Raw genomic sequence first — 20,435 nt, 5'->3', positions numbered from 1 at the left:
ATTCGACAGAGATAGAGACAGCCAGCGAGAGAGGGAACACAAGCAGGGGGAGTGGGAGAGGAAGAAGCAGGCTCCCAGCAGAGGAGCCTGATGTGGGGCTCGATCCCAGAACGCCGGGATCACGCCCTGAGCCGAAGGCAGACGCTTAACCACTGTGCCACCCAGGCGCCCCAAATTTAAGTGTTTTAAACTGCTGTATGAAAATGCAAGCTGATTTCCAGCTCGGTCCAAAGTATGTCTCTTTTGTTAGAGAGACTCTCCAAACTAACTGAGTGAGAGGTGGTGCTGGCACTCCCAGTGAAAACAGTGGGAATTTAAAAATCAAATAGCAGACAGGTATTTCAATCTTTTAATCAGATACACTGGTCCCCCTTTATCCGCAGGGGATACCTTCCAAGACCCCCAGTGGATGCCTGAAGCCATGGTTAGTACCAAATACATACTGTGTTTTTCCTAACATACATACCCATAATTAATTTATAAATTCGGCACAGTGAGAGATTAACAACTACTAAAAAAACAGAACAATTTTAACAATATGCTATAATAAAAGTTATGCGAATATGGTCTATCTCTCTCATTTAAAAATAACTTACTATCCTATACTCACCTTTCTTGTGATGATGTGAGATGATCAAAATGCCTACGTGAGGAGATGAAGTGAGGTGAGTGATGGAGCTGTGTTGTGACATAGTGTTCGGCTGCTAATGACCTTCTGACAGTAAGTCAGGAGGAGAATCATCTGCTTTCAGACCACAGTTGACCGCAGGTAACCATGGAAAGCAAAACCATGGATAAGGGCGGGACTAGTGTATATCTTTTTTTGGTCTATCAGTAAAGAGGTTAAAAAAAAAAAAAAAAAAAAAAGATATTGCCAATGGTTATGGCACAAGAGGCATTCTCACATACTGGTGGTGTGGTTATAAACTGGTACAACCTTTTTACTTGGGACTTTGAAATATAAAAACAAAAATATAAACACTCACATATACTTGAACAGACTTTTGTAATAATATTTATTATAACTCTTGACTTAGTTGGGAATCTATACCAAGAAGGTAATATGAAATACAAAGATGTTTTAAGACCAAAGATACCTTTTATAGTTTATAATTTCCAACTGTAGGAAATGTCTAACAAGTATATTTTGATACACCAGTTAATACTGTTTATAAGACATTTTTAGTAATCTGAATAAATGGAAACATCATTATAATGTTAAGAAAAAAGAGGAATCATTGGTAAGGAATGAGAGATTGTTTTCGACTCTTTTGTGTTATTTTCACATTTCTACAATAAACATGCTATTAAATATGATATAAGTATATATAATAATAGTTAATAATTATGTTTAAAATGCATAAAATAGTCAAGAAAATAAGCAAAATATTAACAATTATATCTCTAGGTGGTAGGATGTGGGTGTGTTTCCCTTTCCTTTTAAATACTTTTCTGTACCGTTCAATCCTTTTGGGTGTGTGTTACAACAAAAAATACAACTTTCAAATAGTTGAAACACAAAACACACACTTAATACTGCAACTTACTTGGCAGCTTGGACATCTGCATTGGACAGGTTTCCTTGAGCAATCGTTTTTACTTGGTTATAGGCAGCCTTGATGACCTAGGATAGACAAGAGAAAACTGGTCATTTCTGATCAGTGCCAGAGTCTCCTGAAGCAATCAAATGCTCCTCTGCTGAGGACGCACAAGATGGAAGTTTGGTTCCAGAGAACGAGCACAGTGTCCATTTGGAATTCTTGCCACTATGTGTTCCTTATTCTTCCAGTGTTCATAAAGCAGCTGTTTGTACAATCTGCAGTATCCAAGTAGCCAAGCTATCTATCAATCTATCTAATCTATTTACTTATTTATGTGGGCAGCAAAGCAAGGTTATCCAGCAACAGCAAAGTTTATTACTGAGTGATAGTACAAAGCTCCTGAAGGGGGTGGGGACCCAAGAGGGTTGCCTGTAGCCAAGCTTTTTAGAAAAGTGGCAGAGCACAGAGAATACCAGGATGGTTCAGGAAAAGCAAACACAAGGATTTCTAATTGCCTATAAAGAATAAATATCTCTAAAATTTCCCAGACTCTCAAAGCGTCATGCAATTAATACTGCTATCCCTTACTATTCACTACGAAAAAAGCAGTAATTCACACACAGCTCATTTGTAAAGCTTGTCCATGCCTGGGATGTCGGAGTCAAGTTCCAGGAATGTGGGTGGGTGTTTGGCAAAATTTGTTCAATAAGTAAGTTCATAAACCTGGTCCATGATTTTCTCCATCCCAACTTTGGCACCATCCTGGGTCACTGACCTACCACGAATCACCTAAATTCTAGGACCTTCATTTCCCCTGCATTTTAGCTACCCATTTCCACAGCCACACCCGACTTGGACATAACCTAAATTTGCCCTGTGAAATCTTCAATTCCAAGACCCCCGGCCTACGTCTTTAATCACACTATCCTTGTTCCACTTGATCAAGATCTTTAGTTTCTTGATTTGCCTACTTTCAATCTATCAAGTCCCTTGGCTTTATTTCTCTGTCTGGCCAAGATCCACGAATCACTCCTTCAGTCACTCTCGTCAGTGTGCCCCACTTGCTTACCATCTGCCCATACTTCTGACCTGCCCACTTTGCAGGCTTCCAACCTTGGATTGACCCTATGACCTGCCCCTTCCATTTCTCTGTTAGAAATACCACTGGAGAAAAACTATGAAGTGACTGTAATACGTGACAATGTGTAGTTAAGTGTTGTATGTGACTGTCGTATGAATTTGTGGTCTCTCACCTCCAGGAGACACCGACATGGCTGTCCATGCCCATTCTGTGTATATCTAGCCATTCATTTGTCCCAAATCTCATTATTTTCTTTCAACTCTCCTACCCTCTTTTACTCTGAAGACGTGACCACCTCCTCCCTTACTGGGGATGTACTTCTGCATCTTTCCCACAGCAGCCTTTGTATCCCAGGCTAACATGTCCACTTTACTCTGCATCCCACCTGCTCATGATTTTTCAGCCTGATCCATTTATAATTTCCTATCTCCTATATCTGCTCCAATTTTCTTTCCCTTTACTATGAATTCTCTCCCAACTTAATCTCTCAATATAAACTCTCCTAAAACTACCACCCACCTCCCCTGCAAGTCTGAGCTCCACCAGCCTATGCCAACCTCATATTTCTTTCTTCTTATTCATTCCTTAACAATATAAATTTTAGCTCACTTCCAACACTCTGGTGAAAACTGGTAATATACCAGTGATATCCTGGTTTGCTGTAATGGATCGAAATGGTGTTAACCATTCTCTTTCCTGGCCTCTTAAAAATACCAGTTTCTCTTCTTGTTTTCTGGGCCATTTTCCTTAGTCACTTGGCAGCACTCCCCCGAACTCGAGCTTCGGTTTTCTCCTCCTGCAGTCTTTCCCACACAACCCTAACTTCAACACAATCTCTATGCTGAGGACTCTGAAAGATACATGTTGGCCATGACGTCACCTGAGTTCTCAATTTAGATGTCCCAGAGAGACACTCAATGCCACCTGTGCAAACAGAACCAAAATACCAACGAGACACCTCTTCCCTCTTTCCTGGAAACACGAGTATACATTTTTAAGTTCCCTGCACAGCAGACATTGTAATGATATCACGCTATACAGAGCTCTGATGAGTCATGGCCTTCAAATGTTCCCTATTTTTTACTAAAAACATGTTAATGGAGGAAAAACACTTGTGAGAGTTGGTGAGCTTGAAACTTACCTCTCCAGCTGCAGCAGCCTGTGAGATGGTGTAAATCCCAAAGAGTCCAGAATCCGAGTAACTGGCGTTAAAAGCTGAAACCTGAAATGTAATTAAATTTTACTGTAGGTCATTTTACCAGGGAAAACAGGGCACCGTTTCCCAAATTGACAAAAACTTGGGACCCTCACGGTACAAGCAAAAGGGATGAATTACTATTCCACGTAACCAGTTCTGTCAAGGACTGAAGTGTTTCAGATACAGGTTACTTAACTTTTTTCACTTACATCTTTCTAAAACAGACTGCTCACTTTACTTTTTGCTGGGTATTTTCTAACCTTCTTTGATTTAAAGGTTAATGTAAACATTAACTCGTGAACAGTATTATCATAGCTGCAGTATGGCTGAGTGGTACAGACTGTGGGCTTCGGCATTAGACAAACCTGCTGTCTCCCCTCTGCCAGTGCTGGTGACTTCTTTTTTTGCCAATTCACTTACGCTTCTCCTACAGACTAAAGTCAAAGGGTTGAGGGAGAATGTCTGCTTAGTGGACGTTATTCAGATACCCAAGGTAGCCACAAGCTCAGCCTCAGGATAACACAGGTATTGCTGTCTGCAGTCTGAGCAGAATGTTAAGCTCCCCACGGTGAACATGAAAGCTCGGTGTCGTGTTTCCCAGTGTTTGTGTGGACGATTTACATAAGGATCACTTGAGCTGTTATTAAAAATACAGACTTTCAAGTTCCAGTAACAGATTTACTCACTCAGATCCCTGTAGAGGCAATCTGGAAAGCTGCATTTAAAAAAATAATTCCAGGTGATTCTTATGCATGTTAAAATTTGAGAACCACTGGCTTGGCCCATATAAAGCATAAGAAAAAAATGTTCTTTAATGATTTGAAGTTTAATTACAATTTTGAGACTATTCTATTCATACCTCAAATTTCTGGCCAAATGGTAAAGTAGGAATTTCTGTTAAATTATATTACCCTGGGTTAGAATTAAACTCCAGCCACCCAAAAGCATCATTAACAATCAATGGTAAAGAGTAGCATGAAGAAAACAGAGCAGACCATGAACCAGGAGAGAAGAAATATAGAGGGAATTTAAAAAGCAGCAGCTAAATTTAATTTAGGACTAATTTAAGATAATGGTTTTCAAACTGTGCTCCAGGGAACTCCAAGGTTCTGTACAGAAGATTCCAAGGCTTTCAATGTCAAGTAGACATTCAAAAATTTCTTTAAAAGTGAAAATTTTTGTGCTCAACATTGCAGCTGGGAAACTGTATGGGATAAAAAAGGTTCCTCTGCTTAAAAAAAAAAAAAAAAAAAGTTTGAAAACTATCATGTAAGAGAGAAAAACTCTCTAAAGACCTGAGATACAGGAGAACCATTTTAGATTTCTAAGTCAACATGACTCATATATAATGAACTTTCCTCAAACCAAAAGCCTGATTTCTGGCCCGCCACACATACACTGTACATCTGCTTTGTGAATGAGTAGCCTACAGGAAAACCACGTTGTCCTTAAGATACTGATCAGTGCTCCTACTCCCTGCGTTCCTTTACAATAAAACTTGTGATTCCTGCCCATATGCTAATCTATAATCTTCTGAGCTTTTACAAGATGTAAAAAGTATATAATCCTGTAAAAACTGTTCATCCTCCAGAGCACTTTCTTCCCTGTGAAGAGCATGTTTCCTGGGCAGCTGTCCTAACTTGGGCACCAACAAAACTCTCTCCTACTTGCAGAGATTCTAAAAAGGTTTGTTCATTTGGATTGACGGTATTAAACAGAGGAATGAAAAGAGAGGTTGATTTTAATTCCACTCTTAAGTGTCAAATGGCCAAAGACTACCTACTTGTGCCATGTACTGTTGTAAAATCATGAACAATATTTAATACTGTAATTTAGTACAGTTGTTGCCTTTTAAAGGCTTATCATTGAAGGTCATGGGGGTATTACACTGGGCAGACAATGGTCATTCATTAAAACAGTTTGTTTGCCAACATTTTATATTCTTTTGATTTGAATATCATTATTTTGAAAGCTTTAGCACCTTCCTCACCGTCACAAAAAGTGTGTTCTAGAGTAACATAGCTTTTTGTTATAATTAAATGTCATTAATTTTTTCTTTTTAAAGATTTTATTTATTTATTAGAGAGAGTGAGAGAAAGAGCACAAGCAGGGGAACTGGTAGAGGGAGAGGGAGAAGCAGACTCCCCGCTGAGCAGGGAACCTGATGCGGGACTTGATACCAGGACTCTGGTTATCATGACCTGAGCCAAACACAGACGCTTAACCGACTGAGCCACCCAGGAGCCCCTCATTTTTCTTTTTTAACTTAATCTCAAACTGGAGGGATGGGTGTGTAAAGTTTCTCGGTGTACATGCTGTACATTTGGTTGGAAAACACGAAGAGCAGTGAAATTCACGAAGTAGCCACAAGAACACAAGAGACAGAAGAAAATCTAGAAAAAAGGACTAATTAGAATCTAGGAAAAGGTTTAATATCTAGAGCTTTATTCTAAAGGTCACTGAGGGATGAATTTCTGATTTTCTAAGCATTCCACTCTTTCTATATTAGAATAACTGAAAAGACAGGAAGTTTTTGATTAGACCCTAAGGAACTAAACTTAAGCCTGGCTATCTCTTTAATTTTATGAAGATTTTCTTGGTGTTCACCTTAAATTTTAAGGACGACATCATACACACTGAGCCTTTACAAACAAAAGGAGAGATGTTGACTATTCAGACTCACATCAAATGGCTGGTGAACTCCCTTGGCAACAGCCTGGTACAGAGAGCTGGTGGGATTGCTGCCCCTCTTGACATATGGCCCAGCACCAAGGACATACTGGAGAACACTAAATGCATTTGCTTCCGTACTTCCTGTGCCAGCACTTTCAGCTACAAGAGCAGCATGAACGAGACTGTCTCCATTCTGCTCTCGGATTTCACCTGGTGCCATGTAAGGAGAGAGCGAGGAATAAAGGGGCTTGGTCACCACTGGCTTTATTCTTCCGTATTCTCTACAACACAGTATTAACCCACTAAGATTAAGGTTTTCTGTGGCCTAGTGTCTCCGCATACCATCCTCCTATCCCCACAACACACACACAAAAAACATGTTTAATACACAACGCCCAAGCAATCTAACCTCTTCCTTCCACACTGAGTCTATTTGGTGGTTAAGTAATCAGGCCTATCCCGCTCCAATACGTTATTTCTGATGAGGAACGTCCTTCTGATAAATCAGCCCTGACAACAAAATGCTTACCTCCACGGTATTTGGCCTTTGCACCAGGTAAACCAAGCCCACCCCGCATGTTGAGAAACTGTTCTGCAACCTGCTTTAGAACAGGGTGACTCACACCTATTTCAACAGAAACAAAATCAAGCTAGCTTTAAAATACAATTGTAAAACATCTACTATTTTAAAAATAATACATTATACAAATTATCACAGAAATAAATAGTAGAGAAAACAAGAGTCTCCCCCACAATGCTACTCTCCCAGAAGTTCCACTTATAGTTTACTAATACATATTCATCTAGAACTTTTTTCTATTCTTGTATTAATATTATCCTCATTTTCTTTTATTTTTAAAATGGTGTTATTCTATTCATACTGTTTCTAACTTGCCTTTGTAATTTATATCTAAGTGAGTGGTCTAGAGCAAACATTTAATGGCTATAAAGAATTCCATTATATGGATATACTATCATTTATTTAATCAGTCTCTTCTTGGTGGACATTAGCATATTTCCAATCATTGGCTATTAAAACAATATTGCACTGTGCATCAAAGAACATTTTTTTAAAAATTTAAAATCAATTAACACAGTATATTATTAGTTTCAGAGGTAGAGTTTAGTGATTCATCGGTTGCATATAACACCCAGTGTTCATTACATCACGCGCCCACCTTAATGACATCACCCAGGTACCCATCTTCTCACCACCTCCCCTCCAGCAGCCCTCAGTTTGTTTCCTACAGTTTAACAGTCTCTTATGGTTTGTCTCCCTCTTTGATTTCGTCTTATTTTAGTTTTCCTCCCCTTTCCCTATGTTCATGTTTTGTTTCTTAAATTCCACCTATGAGTGAAATCATTTGGTGATTGTCTTTCTCTGACCGACTTATTTCACTTAGCCTAACACCCCCTAGTTCCACCCAGCAAATGGCAAGATTTCATTCTTTTTGATGGCTGAGTAATATTCCGCTGTATGTATATACACATCAAAGGGACCCACAGAATGGGAAAAAATGTTTGCAAATGATGTATCTGATAAGGATTTAGTAGGCAAAATATATAAAAAACTCCTACAACTCAAAAATTAAAAAAAATCCAATTCAAAAATGGGAAAAGGTCTTGAATAGACATTTCTCCAAAGAAGATATACAAATGCCCAAAAAGCACAAAAGATATTCAATGTTATTAGTTATTAGGGAGACACAAATGGAATGAGATACCACTTCATAGACACCAGGATGGCCATCACCGAAAAGACAAATAATAGTAAGTGCTGGTGAGGAAGTGGAAACATTGGAACCCTTGTGCACTGTTGGTGGGGATGTCAAACGGTTCAACTGCCTCGGAAAACAGTTTGGCAGTTCCACAAATGGTTCCACAGTTACCACAGGTTCTGGCAATTTTACTTCTAAAAACATACCCCGAAGAATGAAAAACATGTGGTTTTAACTAAAACTTATACATGAATGTTTATACTTACAATAGCCAAAAGTTGAAAACAACTCAAATGCCCAGTGACGAATGGATGAACAGAAAGTGGTAATGGAGTATTTTACCCAGAAAAAGGAATGGAACATTGGCACATGCTACAATATGGATGGACTGAAAACATTATGTCAAGTGAAAGAAGTCAGCTATAAAAGCCCACATCTTGTAGAATTCCATTTATATGAAATGTCCAGAGTCAACTCTACAGAGACAGGAAGTAGATCAGTGGTTGTCAGAGGCGAGGAGGAGGTGGGATAAGGAGGGACCATAAAGAACACAGGGGTTTTGCGGGGATGATGAAAATATTCTAAAATTAGATAGTGGTAACAGTTATAGCACCCTCTGAATATAATAAAACTCATGGAACTGTATACTTCAAAAAGGTGAATTTTATGGTATTTGAATTAGACCTCAATTATGCTGTTATTCACAAAACAAATGAACCAAAAAATAATACTGCAAATAGCATCTTTGTGCAACCATTTAGTAAACTTGACCAACTGTTTCTGTATGATAAATCCTTAAAAACAAAACCACTGGGTCTAAATATATCAATATTTAAAATTTTAATATATTTAAACAGACCTCCAAAAATGTACCAGTTTATCTTCCCACCAACAATTTTTGAGAGTGCTTAATTTCTCCATACCCTGGTTAATACTAGGCAGTGTCAATCTTTTAATTTTTGCCAATCTCATGGGTTAAAATTTTAACTATTAGGCAAGGCTATCTTTACAATAATTGGCTACACACACATATGCACACAATTTTCCCCATGAATTGTTTGTTCACGCCATTTGCCTATTTTCATTTAAATTATACTTCTTTAAAACAAAAACAAAAAACTTGTAAAAGCTCTTTGCTTAGAGAAATTTGTCCTTTATCACAGACTTTTCAAATACTGTAATAAACTCAAAGTCAGTAGTTTACATAAATGTTGGAATCTGCTTACTAAAACAAAACAACCTACCAATTAAAATCCTATCACACAATGCCTGTCTGACATCAACAGAGGACTGAGTTATCAAATTTGGTTCAATCCTGTGCTCACATAATTACAGCTTAAAAACACTACTCTTAAAAAAAACAGACTGACATGCAAGCAATTCCCAACTTACCAAGTCCAATCAAAGCCATTCTTGCACTTGTGAAATGGTTCTGAACAAAGTAATGCAACTGAGGAAGTTGAGAACATTTACGAGGTTATATTGGTATAAACACAAAAAGCCATAAAAAATTAAAACTGCAGGTCAACAGAAAATAAATACTCAGGCTTAAAAGCTGCCATAGTGAACTATAAACTAGTGCCGAATTACACTGCTTTTATTTTTAAACTATTGATTAAAAGAACTAGAACTTAATGTGGTAATGGTTACATGACTGTGGATATAGTGAAAACACTGAATTGCGTGCCTTATTTTAAGATTTTATTTATTTATTTTAGAGAGAGAGAGAGAGCGAGCATGGCCATGAGTTGGGGGAGGGAGGGAGAGAATCTCAAGCAGGCTCCATGCCCAGTGTGGAGCCCAACATGGGGCTTGATCTTACGACTGTGAGACCATGACCTGAGCTGAAACCAAGAGTTGGACACTTAACCAACTGAGCCACCCAGGTGCCTGAATTGTATACTTAAAGTAGGTGAACTGTATGACATGTGAATTATATCTCAATAAAGCTGTACTGAAAAAAAGGAATTAAAAAATGGCCTGAAAAAAATTAGAGTATACACTGGCCTGAATGTGAAAAAAAAATGAGACTAAGCTTATGATTTTTATTATAATGTGATTTTAGCATATGTGCATCAGATTTCTTTCGTCTTTATACAGATAGCAAGAAAGTACTATTAACATTCTATAGTAGGGCTAAAACCTATTCTCAACAGGAGCACTGCTGTTCCCAAGGGAGTGAAAATTGGCTCTCGGGGGCAAGAAAAACATTTTACTCCTTTTATGTATAAAACACAAATATATATACATGTACATACATAGACAGTGTATCTCCGACATTAAAAATTCATTTTGAGTCAGAGTAGAAAAAATTGGCTAAAAATGGTTCCTTGGGAATGGGTCATAACGTTGAGAATCATTAGGCTAAGGTAATGTGACTGAATCAAGTTATCAGAATTTGTGCCCTGAAGTGAATGGTGCCTCCATCTCTGGAGTCATCGTGGAGTCACATCCTTTTTTTTCTTCCTACTGAATGCTGCCATCGCTCAAGGTATTCTAGCACCAATTTCTTTAGAATCTCCTTTAGACTAAGGACACATTAAAAAATGCTAATAACTTTGAGGTAACCATGGTTAATATCTTGGTTATTTGTCCAGGACACATACATACACACACACACACTTTAATTTCTAAAAATTGAGACCCTATGGTACATCCGATTCACAAATTACGTTTTCTAACTTGACAATATGCTATGGAATTTTTCCATATCAATATTTTTGAATGGCTGAATAGTATTCCACTCCACATATACTTAATAAATTACTTAACTAGTCCCTTAAAGTTGGATATTTAACTTGTGTCTAATTTTTCACAATTATAAACAATGCTACACTAGACATCCTTGTGGATAAATGTTTTGCTATGTATACTATGTTTCGCTACCTCAATAACGTATCTTCACACGGGTGATTTTGATTTCTGAAAATTTCAAAACTCATTGGAGGCCAGTCTTAACGAAAAATGTTCACTGTTTAGGTTGGATGGTATCACTTATAATTTTTAAAAAGTGCCATATAAATGGCAGGCATTAAACCGTTGACAGGTAAGTGAAGAGTTTTCTAACCAGGAAATAAAACAGTAAAGAGATAGGATATACGGTTCAGTTTTCTCTAGTGGCTAACCAGAAATGAAATGAGAATAAAACCTTAACTTCCAAGTCATATACACTTTGCAAGTATTGATAGTTCCCAATTTTTCTTTTAATGTCTTTTGATAAAAATTTTTTTGCAGGGTGGTAGGAATAGGAAATTAAGATTATATACATGTACCTATACTTGCAATAGATACACTTTGACATTCAATGTTTCACATTGTTGAAGTGAAGTTTTATGTTATATATACAGCTGTGACAGGTGACAATCTGTGCTGCCAGCAAAGCAAGGCCAGTGTGCTGAAGGGGGCAAAGGAGCTAGTGAGCAGGCTGATGACGGATGGGGAGCTGATGTGGGTTCATTCCTACCTGCATACTGAGGAGTTAAAGGAAGACTTCTGGTCAAAAGATGATGAAATTTAACATTTAAATACTGTTTAAAAAAGATAGATAAATATACACAGAAAAAGGTCTGGAAGAAAATATACCCAGGCATAAACATTCAGTGTCTTTAGGTATGTGAGATGCTTTCTTGTTTGCTTGTCATGATTTTCTGGATTTTCTGAAATGAACATGTCCCTTTGTGGTAAAAACTTTTTTTAGTTAAAAGCTATAAAAATTGTTCAGATAGAATTTTAGTTAAAAAGGCAAGCTGATGAAAAAAAAAATTAACCCAGCAGGTGAATTTTTAAAATTTGAAGATAAAAAGAAAAATTAACAAACAACCTGAAATGGCAGATGGATGTTCGATTTAATGTGAAAACAAGCACATTTTAAAATGTAATGTGTTTTATCAGTACCTCATCTGGTGTCACTTTTCCAATCCTATAATCAGGACAATACAGGGAATTAGCCAAGGCATTTCGGTAGGCTGCAGCATGCAAATTTTCAAGGACATCTGTAAAATAAGTAAAGAAGCATTTGTGGCAACATAATTCAAGACAGACGACGTTTTTAGAATCTAGAAAGCAACTATACAATTTTGGTCACCTTATGGCATTGAAATGTTATGAGGGCTTGAGATTTAAAAGTCTGCCAGTCAGAATGTACTGAGAAAAGAAAGAAATTAGATGGCAGCAGCTTCTACATACCAGGGCTCACATGACTACTTCTCTAACTCTAATCTACCTGGTATCATCTGGAAAGTATAATGGCCTGGGTTTTACCAAGTCTGAATCTAGTTAATAGTTCTGCCCCCAATACACCATGTGACCTTGGATAAGTCATTTACTTCAATTTTACTCCTATGTTCTCTAAGTAAGGAGGAGTGTCCGGTTAAGAAGATATATGAAAGTGCCAGTGTTAAGTCCTATTGCTAGCTTTCAGGGGGTCAAAGTATACTCTTCACTGGATCACTGGCACTGTCCCTGCTTTCCCTGCTTCAGTCAGAGCCTTTGCTCATTATTTGGGCAATCTCCCTATGGCAGGCACGGTTAGGTGCTGGAAATACAGAGATGAGTTAAGACATAATGCGGGACCTCAAAATGTTGAGAGGGAAAACGGTGAAATAAAGCATGATGGGTGTGATGTCAGCGCTAGATCAAAAGAGCAGCAGGGGCGCAAGGCAAGGGCAGTGGGAATTGGAAAGGAGTAATAGCAGTAAAATCTAGAATGAGTCTTACAGAATAGATAGGTGTTTACCAAGGTATGGTTAGGGAGTGGCATTTCAGGCAGAGAAAACAAAGGCATAAAATATGACCACAGATTCAAAGGGGAATTGCAGCTGGGAGGGGAAGAAGGTCGAGCAAGAGGAAAGGGAGGTGGGGGGGCAGACTGTGAAAATTAATATATATGCTAAGTTGAAGAGGTTGAACTTTATCCCACAGATAGTAAGAAGCCTTTAAACGATTTTCGTGTCAGAAGGACTGCTGTAACGGCAATGTGGTCAATGCACTGACGATGCAGCCTTGGCGGCAGACAGCAGCCAGGAGATGGCAGTAACTATTCGGGCAGAAAGGATGAGGGCTGGAACCTCGCTGCTAACAGCAGAGAAGAAGCCACTGTTAACACGTAAGTCATCTTTTCTACGATTTTCTATTTCTTTGGTGGAGGTCCAGAGTAAGGAAGATCATACTCCTTTGTAAAACAAAGTATCACTGTGAAATAGTATTAGCTAACATAAACCAAGGTCTCACTTCGTTCCAGACACTTGACAGGCTTGCGTTCTGAGCGAGGCCCATCCCATGTAGGGCCCCTGCAGCTAGTCACCTGTTTAGACCTGAGTGGCCTACCTGCACACTTCTGCTACTGGAAGTTGTGGGATTTCTAAGAGTCAGTGGTGCTCGTTTACTAATTTGTTTTGCTAGTCATACTTGTTAAGATTATATATTTAACATTATATAAACACAACATATGAACACCAAAAAAAGTTATTTTTAAAAAAATTAAATTTCTTGCTTTGGAAAGATCCAGTAAAGGTAAGTGGCTAAACAGTAATACCAGCAGCAGCCACAAACTGTTGCTGGGTTTGGTGTAAGCAAACTATTGAAAAACACTGTATTCTAAATTCTGAAACAGGGATTCTGTAATTAACTTACATACTACCAAAGCCGAAAAATAATCAACAATATGAATGTTTAAAAACATAAGAATATAGTTAAGAAACTAGACAAATTTTCAGAAAAGGCAGTTTTAAACCCAAGCAGAGAAAAATTTCAATGGCAGTTTCTTCCCTCTACAAATTGATCTTCTCAAAAACCCAGTATCTTTTTTTTTTTTTTTAAGATTTTATTTATTTGACAGAGAGAGAGGAAGTGAGAGCACAAGCAGGGGGAGCAGCAGAGAGAGAGGGAGAAGCAGGCTCCCCGCCAAGAAGGAATCCTGATGTGGGGCTCCATCCCAGGACCCTGGGATCATGACCTGAGCTGAAGGCAGATGCTTAACTGACGCAACCACCCAGGTGCCCCTCAAAAACCCGGTATCCTAGAAACAACTGAACAGGATCTGAAAATGTACTTACGAGCCTGTGGGTTCTGAAAAGCCACAGCTTTGTCAATCCTTAGCCGAGAGTGAAGGGCAGCCACTTCCCAACGACGAAATTCTGGTGATGTGGTGACATTGAGCAGGAACTCCATTACAATATCACTACAGAAGACATCAAGATGAGAGTTTCGAGTCAAAAATTTAAAACCAATGTTCACGCTACATAAATGTAATGTTCTCAATATTAAGTTTTAGGCCTTATGGTAAGCACAATAGTCTACAGTTTGTGAATAAGAACCCAAAACCAAAATCATCAGAGGTCCTAATGCCACATTAAAAAAAACAAGAACTGAGCAGCTAATGCTTCTTTAAAAGCAGGTGTCCTCAACATATGCAGGTACTTACACATGGTCCCGTAGGCATTCCACAGTGTAGGCCATGTTTTCCCTGGTTGAAGTCACACTGCATCAGAAAGAAATTACAATGAATTATCTGAATCAGAAGAATATGCTTTCCTTACATCTTTGTTAAATCAACCAATTCCTTTGGAAAAATTATTTTGAAGTATAAAAATACACATATTCATCAACTAAAATATAAACTATTTAAGAAACTATTTTCAAGGAAGGCAACCTTGACATGTTACACATGGCTGCACCTTGAAGACATTATGCTAAGTGAAATAAGTCAGTCTTGGAAGAACAAATACCATGATTCCACTTTCAGGAGAAACCTAGAGAAGTCAAAATCATAGAACATAGAATGGTTACTGCAGGGGGCTGCAGGAAGAGAGCCAGGGAGTTACTGTTCAATAGCTATAGAGTTTCAGTTGGGGAACATAAAAACATTGTGGAGATGGACGGTAGTGATGGTTTCTTAATGCCACTTTACGCCAAAGACCTGTATACTTAAAGCAGTAAATTTTTTTTTTTTTTAAAGATTTTATTTATTTATTCGACAGAGATAGAGACAGCCAGCGAGAGAGGGAACACAAGCAGGGAGAGTGGGAGAGGAAGAAGCAGGTTCATAGCGGAGGAGCCTGATGTGGGGCTCGATCCCATAATGCCGGGATCACGCCCTGAGCCGAAGGCAGACGCTTAACCGCTGTGCCACCCAGGCGCCCCTTAAAGCAGTAAATTTTATGTATTATTTAACCACAACTTAAAAAAAATGGCAATTAAAGCTGAAGATCTCCTTGTACCCTTCTCTGGCTAACCTCACTCCTTCCTTCCCACTCTAGAGACAAGCATAATTGTAAACACTAAATACTGTTTTAAAAAAAACTATAGGGGCACCTGGGTGGCTCAGTCGTTAAGTGTCTGCCTTCGGCTCAGGGCGTGATCCCGGAGTCCCAGGATCGAGCCCCACATCAGGCTCCTCTGCTGGGAGCCTGCTTCTCCCTCTCCCACTCCCCCTGCTTGTGTTCCCTCTCTCGCTGGCTGTCTTTCTCTCTGTCAAATAAATAAATAAAATCTTAAAAAAAAAACCACAACTATAAATGCCTCATACCTTAAAAGTTTCTTGGAACTAGGGGCACCTGTGTGGCTCAGTTGGTTAAGTGTCTGCCTTTAGCACAGGTCATGATCTCAGGGTCCCGGGATCGAGCCCCATGTCGGGCTGCCCGCTTGGCCGGAAGCCTGTTTCTCCCTCTGCCTGCAACTCCCCTGCTTTTGCTCTCGCTCTCTCTCTCTCTCTGACAAATAAATACATAAAATCTTAAAAAAAAAAATCTTGGAACTGGAATAATCTAGTTCATCCTTTAACTGCTATGTACTATTCTCATCACATCACTAGATCATACTTTATCTATCCCATTTCCCTGAAAATGGTATTTAGATTGTTTCCAGTCTTTACAAAAATAAACAATATCTTTGTGCATGTGGATTAAAAACTTAGGTTGTAAGATATACTCCTTTTCAATATTACTAGATTTTCCTTGATTCTTTTCTAACTAGTTGTATCAAATTATTCTACTACTCATAGAAAAGATTCTCCCTCTTCCTTAACACTGCTGACATGATATATAAGACTGATGGGTAATGACGTCGCATTGCGATTACAAGTAAAGATCAGTGTTTCTGGCTTCTTCCTCTAGGTATAACCTGCTCCTATCCTTTGTCCATTCATTTTCTATTTGCTTGTCTTCTCCTAACTTGTGGTTCTTTATTTTTCCAAACAACCCTCTCCATGTTATGTATGTTGCAAACATTTACTGCCAATTACTTGAATTTTCACTTTAAGGAATAAAGATGTTTCACATTTTGATGTAGTTAAAATCATTAGCCTTCTCCTTCTTGTGCCTGTTTAACGAATCCTTAATTGCCTTAATAAGGGAGAAAGTTCCCTTATGATCGAGTATTTTCTGGTATTTTCACTATTTATTTCCTGTTACTTATGTTTAACAAACCTTAATTTACCACCAACTGCTTCAATTCCACGGGTTATCTTGAAAGATGAAGCTCCTTTTGTAGTCTGGAAAAAGAAAAAAACTTAATTAATTAAACTTAATTAAAAAAGTTAATTTTTTAATGCTAACTTTGCAAGCATCACACTATATCACAATCTAATTGTCATTAGATTCAAAAAGAACTGTACCTAAACAGTGGATCCTTTTTTAGTTTAAGAATTATAAGACGAAGTTTGACAAAAACACACAATAGTTTTTCCTTTCTGTAAGATCAAGATATCATAACGTTCCTGAATAGAGTGAGATGGTAAAGGTGCTTACCAAACTGGATGCAAGACGAAGCAAATGAGAGGTTCCTAAGTTGTTGGAGTCCTCGTATCTACTGCCTGCTTTAATGAATAAACCAATTCTTGAGGCAGGAGCATAGTTTTCCAGAGAAGCGATCACTAAGCCATTTGGTAATCTGGTAAACTGTATTTAAAATAAAGTGAGAAGTGATCAATGCTTTTATATTACCAAAGACAGTAAGGCTGTGTATGGGTTCCAGCGAGCAACACAGTGGGACTGACCTCAAGGTCCTGAGGATGTGAAGGCACTCCTGCAGGGGCGGCTGTGGCTTTCACTTTGGGAGCAACTTTCAGGGAATAAAATCTCTAAACACAAAAAAGACAGGTTACACACATTTCTCTCAAGAAAAGTGTCTTGTATTCTGGTGTGCCCCAGCTATAGAAGGTGTTCATTGATAAAGTAACTTCATTTAGCTGACTTATTATTTCCCAAACACTCTTAAATCTCTTTTTATTTGTGATTTGTAGAGCCTGAAGGAATACCTAATCCTACATGTTCATTTTTTTTGGATGTAAAAAAGAACCACTGTATTTTCTTTTCCCTGTTAACTATCTTATTAAAGCTTTAGGCGGTTAGGGTTACTATTTCCCTTATGCGCCCAGAGTCTCATTTTAGTCTACTTTCCAAGTGAAATGACTTCATCTCCATAATCATTTTAGTAACCTTTAAAAAGACAACGTATACCAAGGAAAATTCCTCCAAGACCCCAGTATTTTGCACAGTATCTTCACTCTCTTGGGTACTACAGTAAGACCACACAACCAAGGGTTTTATTTCTTTGACTAATACAAATTTATATCATCCTGAGATTAACAATAGCTTCAGCTGCAGCAGACTCTCAGTTCATTACATGCAGCCACTGGAAAGGTAAAAGGGTCCTCTTAAATGCTGGATAATGGATCCAAAATGCATAACTTTAATGTTTTTTTTGGTAAATGATATACAATGCTATAGAATTCATTCGAAGGTTCACGAGGTTATTAGAAGAGATGTTATCCCCAAATCAAATGAAATGCTGGAGTTTCCTAAGGACTCCCATCAGAGGCTGCAACGTCCTTACTCTGTGAAGCCCTGGAGGGCTGTTTGTTATATATTCAACATCAGTGCTGTACTGAGTTGGTTCCTAGTTTTCACTTGCTATTAGTACTTTTTAACTATAAATTACAATTAGCTTTGTTTTACCACCAATTTCTTTTGCTGGGTGTGGTATACTTAACCCTACTTGTGATTTTGTCTTTTGATTTTCTAAAAAGTAAAATTTAAGATATGTGAGCATAGTTGTTCAAATATGAATTATCTATAGTTTCATTGCCAAGGGAGATTTAGGTGCTTTCACCTCAAGAAAAAGTGAACTGTGATTATGTACTGCCTATAATTTGTCCCATTCAAATCAGCTGCCAAGAATTATCCTAATTGGGGCACCTGGGTGGCACAGTCGTTAAGCATCTGCCTTCAGCTCAGGGCGTGATCCCGGCGTTCTGGGATCGAGCCCCACATCAGGATTCTCCTCTGGGAGCCTGCTTCTTCCTCTCCCACTCCCCTGCTGTGTTCCCTCTCTCGCTGGCTGTCTCTATCTCTGTCGAATAAATAAATAAAATCTTAAAAAAAAAAAAAAAAGAATTACCCTAATTGTCATACAATTACTAGATAACTTTAATAACAAAATATGTATAAATTTATTCTTTTGTAAAATGTGATATAATTAGAAAATTAATTGCTTTCAAGTTTACTGTGATTTGTTCACATTAGTTCTCTTTGAGTTCTTTTATCTACTGGAAAGTTGGGATGGATGCAATGGAGGAGGTGTGGGGGTCTTTTGCTACTCTAACGAGGCTCCTTCCAGCGTTGTTAATCACTGGTTTGTCTACGTGTGCCAATAAGGGTAATTTTTTTTTTTTTTTAAGATTTTATTTATTTATGTGACAGAGAGACAGCCAGCGAGAGAGGGAACACAGCAGGGGGAGTGGGAGAGGAAGAAGCAGGCTCATAGCGGAGGAGCCCGATGTGGGACTCGATTCCCGTACGCCGGGATCACGCCCTGAGCCGAAGGCAGACGCTTTAACGACTGCGCTACCCAGGCGCCCCCAATAAGGGTAATTTAGGCTATAATTTAAATTACAGCCATTTGTATAACCCACGGTATATCTATTCAAACATTAAGCACAGGGAAACTCCATTCCCTGTTCTTCTGCACCTCTGTCTAGCAGGTTACTGGTTACCTAGTAACCCAGACACTACTGGCATTTTGGGATAGGTGATTTTTCTGTTTGGGGGCGGGGAGGATGTGCTTGTGCACTGTAGGATATTTAGCAGCATCTCTGGACTCTAGATGCCAGTTGCACTCCCCCACAGGTTGTTACAACCAAAAATGTATGCAGATATTGCCAACTATCCCCTGGGGTCAAAACTGGCCCAGCCGATATTTTTAAAAGTGTTCCTCACTTCCCCTCTTGATAACCACCACTCCCTAGTCGTAGCACACTGACATTTGAGGAGTTTTTCCCAAGTGACAGCTGTTTCGACTGGGCTTGAAGGAGGAGTCTTAAGCAGCTCCCGAGGGTCAGAGCCCCTCCTAAAATTCTCTAAGAAGACATCAAGAAAAACACGTTATCCTGCCAGGGCACCATAGTAAGTACTAGAACAGTGCTAAGCACTATAGAGGCATTAACTCATTTCTTCCTTAAGATTTTACTCATAAGCCCACTTAACCGTTGGGGAAACTGGTGCTCCGTGATACACTAAGAAGCAGAGGCCAGAGCTGACAGGGTGAGGGTAGAGGGCTAGGTCTACGCCGGCCCCCTGCCCCCCAGGACTCGCGATTTCCTCCTCGGGCACCCAAGTGCAGCAGTGACCTTCAGAGGTCTCTCCACCGAGTGGCTTCACCGCCGCTCTCAAGCCCTTTCCCTTTTCTCTTCAGGTTTCCCGGCGTTAGGTCTCTTCCGCTCGTAGCACGAGCTGGGCCTCCAATGCCCGACCCACCCAGCTTGCAAATCACTTGGCCCGCAGAGTTCGGCTGAAGGGCAGAGAGAAGCCCAAGGCCCCGGAGCTCCAAACCAAACACCTCCGGTCCGCACCACCTTGCTCACAAACTGCTGCCCAACCTTTCCCCATGCCCGCCGGCTGTGCTCACCGAGAGGGACCCGGCTCTGCTTAGCAGCTTCATGGCTCAAGCTTGCTCTAATCCACGGTCACTGCCGGCTTAAAGGAAAGCAAGATGGTGGCCGACAAGAGGAGTTTCCCAGCTTCCCCCGCGCACTCTTTCCCACGCCTACTACGTGAGGAGGACTCTCTATGCGGACCGCGCTCTACTGCTCCCTGGAGGAGGTTGGACCAGTCTAGTTCCTCCAAGACGCAGTGTAGGCGGACGCAAAGTTTTCTAAGTAAATACTCAGAAGATTACTTATGTTACCGCTTTTGGGATTCTCGTCCTGGCCCGGATATCCGCTCTGCAAT

General features: G+C 39.3%; 1 protein-coding gene across 1 annotated transcript in view; it reads right to left on the bottom strand.

Moving 5' to 3' along the window:
* LOC113267549 (cytochrome b-c1 complex subunit 2, mitochondrial) overlaps positions 1-20,435 on the bottom strand; it is a 24,426-nt gene extending 3,991 nt beyond the window's left edge. Inside the window, exons 1-12 of the mRNA XM_026515573.4 lie at positions 20,113-20,435; positions 17,204-17,287; positions 16,956-17,105; positions 16,635-16,699; positions 14,633-14,689; positions 14,265-14,389; positions 12,106-12,203; positions 9,604-9,661; positions 7,023-7,118; positions 6,504-6,703; positions 3,764-3,844; positions 1,548-1,624 (exon numbers count right to left, since the gene is read on the bottom strand). Coding sequence (XP_026371358.1) covers positions 1,548-1,624; positions 3,764-3,844; positions 6,504-6,703; positions 7,023-7,118; positions 9,604-9,661; positions 12,106-12,203; positions 14,265-14,389; positions 14,633-14,689; positions 16,635-16,699; positions 16,956-17,105; positions 17,204-17,287; positions 20,113-20,145 — 1,124 coding nt within the window. The 5' untranslated portion in view covers positions 20,146-20,435. The remainder of the gene's footprint in view (positions 1-1,547; positions 1,625-3,763; positions 3,845-6,503; positions 6,704-7,022; positions 7,119-9,603; positions 9,662-12,105; positions 12,204-14,264; positions 14,390-14,632; positions 14,690-16,634; positions 16,700-16,955; positions 17,106-17,203; positions 17,288-20,112) is intronic.

This window comes from Ursus arctos, unplaced genomic scaffold (genome assembly GCF_023065955.2).
Source record: "Ursus arctos isolate Adak ecotype North America unplaced genomic scaffold, UrsArc2.0 scaffold_2, whole genome shotgun sequence".
Classification (NCBI taxonomy): domain Eukaryota; kingdom Metazoa; phylum Chordata; class Mammalia; order Carnivora; family Ursidae; genus Ursus; species Ursus arctos.
This window is presented reverse-complemented; position numbering and strand designations above follow the sequence as displayed.